Here is a 7,070-nt window from a genome sequence, read left to right on the forward strand (position 1 = left end):
TTCCAGTATTATAGCTCAATATATATATATAGTTTAGAAGAAGCACTATTTTTTTTTTTTTTTAAAATAAAGAGTCATTATCTAACCACTAATCTAGAAACGAAACACAATTTAGACCATAACTGACTTGCTATCATAACTCAGCTTACTATCAGATAAGACAACAGAAAAATAAACCAATAACTATATAGAAAAAATAATAACTTATAAATCTGATAATTCTAAAAATTTATTACTTATTTCCCTACACTCCCTCTCAACTTGAAAAGTGTATCTCATCAATTCTCAGCTTACTTGTTAACCTTTGAAAGGTTGTTTTTAGAAGGCCTTTAATAAGTAAATTTGCCAGTTAACTTCCTATAAGTACAAATTAGACTACTTTCAATTTTTTTTTTTTTTTTATAAAGTGTCTTTCAACTTTTACATATTTAGTATGATCATGTTGTACCAGATTATGAGTAATATTAATAGTTAACTTACTATTACAATATAACTTTATAGGATTCTTCCATTTGATTTTCAAATCTTCTAAAATTATTTTAATATATTGTAATTCACAAATCCCATGGGCCATGGAGTTGAATTTTACCTATGCACTTGATTTTGACACCACATTTTGCTTCTTACTCCTCCATATCACAATATTTTCCCCTAGAAAAGTACAATATCCAAATGTTGATCTCCTATCAACCATTGATCCTGCATAATCAATATTCGTATAGACTTCAAGGGTTAATTCTTGTCCTCTTTTAAACAGGATTCCCTTACTTGGTGTGCCCTTTAAATAATGCAAAATTTCATGCACAACTTTTAGGCGTGTACTTCCTTAAAGTTGTGCAGAAATTGGCTAACCACCCCACAACATATGCTATTTTAGGCTGGGTATGTGATAGATAAATGAGTCTCCCAACTAATCTTTGGTAGAGACCTTTATCAATTGTTGCATTCTTTGGACTGTTACTCAGTTTATGGTTAAGCTCAATAGGAGTCTCAACTGGCCTACATACTAGCATACCAATCTTGATTAATAGATCAACGATATATTTCTGTTGGGATATGAAAATACTTTACTAAGAGTGAGCTACTTCAATACCCAAGAAGTACTTCAGCTTGCCTAACTCTTTAATTTCAAATTTCTTTATTAAGCACTTTTTTAGGCTTTTCATTCCTTCCAAATCACCTCCAATCATTATGATATTATCTACATAAACCAACAAAACAGTAAGTTTTCCTACAAGTGAATGTCTTATAAATAGGGTATGATTTCTTTGGCTTTGTTTGTGTCCCAACTTGAGCATGTCTTTGATAAATTTTCCTAACCAAGCTCTTGGTAATTGCTTCAACTCATATAGGGATTTGTTTAACCAGCATACCACATCTTTTTCCTTTGTTGAACTCACTTCCAGTGGGACCTCCATATAAATTTCTTTTTTTCTAGATCTTCATATAGAAATGCATTTTTCACATCAAATTACTATAATTTCCAACTAAAATTAGCTGCTAGAGATAGCAATATTCTTATGGTATTCATTTTTGCAACAAAGGAAAAAGCTTCAAAATAATCCACACCATAGGTTTGGGTATAGCCTTTAGCAACCAATATTGCCATGTACCTTTCTAATGACCCATCTGAGTTGTATTTAAGAATGAATATCCATCTGCACCCCACTGGTTTCTTCCCTTTAGATAGTCTTACTAGATCCCACGTCTTATTATTTTCAAGTGCTTGCATCTCTACCTTCATGGCCTCCCTCCAATTCTCATTGCTCAATGCCTCAGATATTGTTTTTGGAATGGGAATTGAGTTAATGTTGGTGAGAAAGGTTTTATGACTAGGATGTAGGTTTTTATAAGACATGAATAAGTGCATGGGATGTATTGTGCAAGTTCTAGTTCTTTTGCGAGTAGCAATAGGTATGTTAGTATCACTTGAATTAGATAGATCAGAAATATGTTCAACTTCATTAAGATAGATGGAACTAGAAATGGTTACCTCATTTTGCTCAATGTTCAGCTTAGGAGCTAATTCAGATGCTTAAACAGGTGTTGAATGAGAAGTAGGTATTTTCTTTCTTGAGTATACTTGAAGTGGACTAGGTTTAGCCTCCTAAACTAACACTTCTTTTGTCTATTCTTGAAGCTTGGTCTGAGGATTAGATGTTGGTTATAGTGATGCAACAATAGGTTGTAAGTGTTGAACAGGAGAAGGTAATAATAAAGGAAACTTAGGGAGAAACAAATTTCTATCCTCTTCTTTATTTGCTGAGGTCTCCCCCTAAAGTGAATTTGAACAAAATACTGATTTTGTTCAGCAAATGTAACATCCATCGATACAAATAATTTTTGGTTGGTGAATGAAAACACTTATACCCCTTTTGAGTATATGAATATCCCACAAAAATACATCTAAGATCTCTAAGGTCCAATTTTTCCCTTTGTTGAGGGTGTAGATGAACAAATGCTACACACCCAAATATTCTTTGTATAAGATCACTAGAGATTGAAATTTGTGGAAAGAATTGAGACAGCAATTGGAGAAGACTTTGAGAGTTTAGGTTCCTTAATGGCAGTTGATTTATAATATGAGTTACAATTAAGATAGCTTCCCCCCAATATTGTTTTGGAACATTCATTTGAAATAAGAGAGCTCTAGTGATATTTAGGAGATGTCCATTTTTTTCTTTCGACCACCCCATTTTTCTATGGAGTATTTACACAATACGACTCGTGAATTATGCCTCTTGCTTGAAAATATGAAGTAAGGAATTGATTAAAGTAGTTCTTAGCATTATCTGGTCGAATTCGTTTGATCTCAACATTGAATTGAGTTTTATCAGATTATAGAAAACAGGGACTATAGAACTTATTGATGATTTGTTCTTTAAAAAATAGACCCAAGTAGTTCGAGTACAATTATTAATAAATGACATAAACTATCGAGCCCCAGTGATATTAGGAATAAGAGATGGACCCTAGATGTCACTATACATAAGAGCAAATGGAAAAGGACTTCTTTTCACATTCATTGGAAAAGATGTCCTTCTATGTTTGCAAACTCACATATGTCACACTAAAAGTCTACTTCACATAATCCTTTAAACAATAAATGATACATCATCTTAAGAACATTAAAAGAATGATGACCAAAATGTAAATTCAATAGCCAAATATTTTCTTTGCGAGATTGAGAGGATTCAGTCATACATGACATTGGAGAGATCTAGGCTGGCCTAGGTTCCTATCCACTTAATTTGATCCTCAAGAAAATAGAGACCTTCATTCTTTTTAGCATGCCCAATCATGCTCCTTGTGTCCTGCTCCTAAATTTCACAATGAGATTCTGAGGTAAGTTTCTGGATTGAAACAAGGTTAGTGAATAGTTTAGGTACATGCAAGACATTTTTTAAGGTAAGATGTTTATTGATATAAACATCTCCTTGACCTGCTACTGTAGTGGTTGTATTATTAACAATGGTAATCTTTCGATTGCTAGGATAGTGAATATATGACACAAATTTTTTAAAAGAATAGGTCATTTGATCTGTGGATCTTGAATCAATAATCCAGGCACTTGAGAGAGTAGTATTTGAGGCATTTAGTACATGGGTAAAGGAAGAAATACTTGAAGAAGTTAGGGTACAGGTACCTGAACCAGTAGATTTCTCTAGGGATCCAATTAGTTGTCTCAATTTAGTGATTTCTTCCTTATTGAACTCATGAGTCATTGGTTTTGAATTATCTATTTCTCTGGCCTATTGTGTGTTAGCCACATAAGCATGTTCTGCCTCTTCTGCTTGTCTAGTGTCTCTTTATTTTCAGCTTGTGATTTTTCATGTAGCTTCTAGCATTTGTCTATAGTGTCTCTAGTCTACTTACAATATGTACACCACAAGAGATCATTGTTTGGTCGTGACCCATATGTAATTTTTTTTAGCCTCATTCCCTTGGTGTTCTACACTAGAATTCTGCATCTTTCTTATCATTAGTGTAGAACTTTTCACTGTATGAGTCTCAAGGCTGACTCATCTCTTTCCTTCCTCAGCACGGACAATAGTAATAGTCTCATTTAGGGATGACAAGTCCTTTTTCCTAAGTATTTGTACTTTCATTGCATCGAATTCAATATTTAAGCCAACAAGAAATTCATAAATCCTGCCTTTTTCAACAAACTTTTTAAGCATGGTTACATCATTAGCATGTCATTTTGATACACTGATGATGATCAATTTTCTAACATAGAGTTTACAGGAGATTGGAATACTCGATGATTGAACGGTTTCCTTGCTTTGTTGTTGAGATCTTTGTTTTGATCTTATAAATTTGGATTGTATCTCGAACTTTTGAATGTTTAGGTCCAGTACTTAGTAGATGGCTTAGCTTGCCTTTCATTTTCAGAAATGTATGAACCAATTGTGACAATTTCAAATAGTTCTTACCATTTATCCTATTGGCTGCCTAGATGTTCTATAATTCTCGAGTTGAGGGACTGCTCTTGTTCTCCTCACAAACAGTTGTTGTAGATAGTGTTTCAAAGGCACCACTTGATTCGATTGAGGTAAACATAACTCCTAGATTAATTGCACTTGAACTCTCGAGTCACAAGATAGCTAGGCTCAATATCATGAAATGAGATATTAGTCTCTTGAAAATAGGATGATTATGACTCTGATACATGTTATGAATTGGCAAGAAAAATTAATTTATTTCCAACACTATACCTCAATATATATATATATATATTTTAGCAGAAGCACTACCCAGTTCCTTAAAAATAAGGAGCCACTATCTAACCACTAATCTAAAAAACAAAACACAACTTATGGACCATAACTCTACCTAACCATTAATCTAAAAAGTAAAACACAACTTATGGACCATAACTCAGCCTATTACCAGATAACACAACTAAAAAACAAACCAATAACCATATAGAAGAAATAATAACTCATAAATCTGATACTCTGAAAAATGATTGTTTATTTCCCGACAATGATATATAACATATAATTAATGATGTTTAGACACAACGATAATATAATTAATTAAAATATCTTCTTGAAGAGGCTAAGGAGGAACGACCCTTGACCTGGCATTCTCGTGAATTGGGTGTGAAAAGCATAAATAAATACAAATACAATGAATATGTGTGAAAGCTCGAAATTAAGAGGAGACTGGAAATCTTCCGACTTTTCTTCTTTTACCAGTAAATGCGCGCGAGCGCGAATGGGGGGAAGGAAGGAACGAGAAGGGTGGAAGAAGCAAGCTGGAAACAAGCAAGTTCAACACGTACTACGCAGTTGGGCCGGGGGGGGGGGGGGATAGATATTCAGTACTCTTCTTCACGCGGTGGCAGTGGAGAAATTGTGTTTTTTGTATTTATATATATAAGATATTAAACTAAGTCAATAGAGACGAGCTAAAGCTAATAAGCTCTCATCAAACATGACGACACGTCTCCCTCCTCAACCTCAACTAATCTAATTTTAATGGGGGGGGGGGGGGGGGGGGGGGGCTCCTCCTGTGTCTCCCAATCAACCATTTGATCATTCAAAGCAAAATTATTGTGATTAACGTCATGAACTGATAATTATTGATAGATACGCTCACTCGCTCGCTCGCTACTGCAGTTCTAGTTAGTTTTTATTAGGGAGGTTTGAACAGGAAATGTGAAATGAAACGTGAATCTGTCGCGTCGACTGCAAGTGGCCACTTGCGGCCTTAAACATGAATGAATTGTGAAATAAACCAACAGCTTGTCCACTACTTGAGAGAGAGCAAGTTGCAAATTTACAAGAAAATCAATAAATAAATGGAATTTTCATTAAATTCTCACTAAGAATGAGAGAGACAACTTCAATCTTCAAATACATATATATATATATATATTCTAATATTCTATTTACACAAAAAAATTAAATGTCACCACTACGAGAAATTGGAAAACCCAAGGAAATTAAATAATGACGCCTAATTAAGATTCAAACCAATTCCTACAGATTGAGCCCTAATTTTTTGATCTGGTGGTCTTCGCCGGAGACTTTGGATATCGCCGGCATCAGAAAACGCGGCTTCTTCGACGGATGAGGACTCGTGACCTCGTCCTCCGTGAATCCGGAGAAGAATTCTGGCCAGGCAGGCAGGTTCAGGTCGAAGCCACGGTGGCTGATTGTGGAGCCCACCCCTTCCGACGAGGAGCGCCCGCTGCTTCCGGCAACGCCTCCTTCGCTAGTGTTGCCGCCTTCGTAGTGGCACCGCTTGTGTCCGCCCAAGGCCTGGCCGCTGGGGAAGCACTTGTGGCAGATGGAGCACTGGTGCGTTTTACCTCCGCCGGGGGCAGGGGCGGTAGTCGTGTTGCCAGCGGTGGTGGTGGAGGTGGAGGTGGAGGTCGTCGACTGGTCTTCGCCGCCCGCGAGCTTCCGGTGGCTGGCCTTGTGACCGCCTAGGGCCTGGTAGGATCCAAACGCCTTGTCGCAAACGCTACACTTGTAGACATGTTTCGGCTCCGAGGGCGGCGGAGGGGAGGAGGCCGGGGAGTTGCGTCCAGAGCCGCCGCGAGCGAGCATGATAAGGCAGAGAGCGAGGTACTCTTCCTCGGTGGGCGGATTTCCGATCTCCATACGCGGACGCTTCGAGCGCTTGCCCTTAGCCCACGACTCCCGGAGATAGCTGAGGCTGGCGGCGGTTTCGTGGTGGAAGGGCGCGGTGGCGGCGGTGGGAGAGTTGAGAGCTTCAAGAGCCATAGTAATCAATTCAGAGAAGGATGAAGACGAAGATGAAGATGGAGTGTTGTGAGGTGTGGTGAGACGTAGTGATGGGGAGAGAGTGGATGGGGGTGGGGAATTAAATTTATAGTAAGGGAGAGAGAGAAGGGGAGGAAGGTGCGGGACAAGTGTAAGGAAAGTAGAGAGTAAGAGTGGCTGGCTTTACTCCTAACTTAGACCAAGGAGTGGAGGAGCACGTTTTGTTTGAGTTTTCTTTTAGAGAGAGAGAGAGCGCCAAGTGGATGAGAGTGGACTGAAGTCGGTCAGATAAAGAGAATGGGAAAGAGGGAGGACCCCCCCCCCCCCCCC

At 37.7% G+C, this 7,070-nt stretch overlaps 1 protein-coding gene across 1 annotated transcript; it reads right to left on the reverse strand.

Moving 5' to 3' along the window:
- Positions 1-5,802: 5,802 nt before the first annotated feature.
- Positions 5,803-6,843, reverse strand: LOC127807129 (zinc finger protein ZAT10-like). Its single transcript, XM_052344771.1, has one exon. It carries the CDS (start codon positions 6,738-6,740, stop codon positions 5,991-5,993), a length of 750 nt encoding a protein of 249 aa, XP_052200731.1. The 5' UTR covers positions 6,741-6,843; the 3' UTR covers positions 5,803-5,990.
- Positions 6,844-7,070: the final 227 nt, after the last annotated feature.

The sequence above is a fragment of the Diospyros lotus genome, chromosome 8 (genome assembly GCF_014633365.1).
Source record: "Diospyros lotus cultivar Yz01 chromosome 8, ASM1463336v1, whole genome shotgun sequence".
In the NCBI taxonomy this organism is placed as follows: domain Eukaryota; kingdom Viridiplantae; phylum Streptophyta; class Magnoliopsida; order Ericales; family Ebenaceae; genus Diospyros; species Diospyros lotus.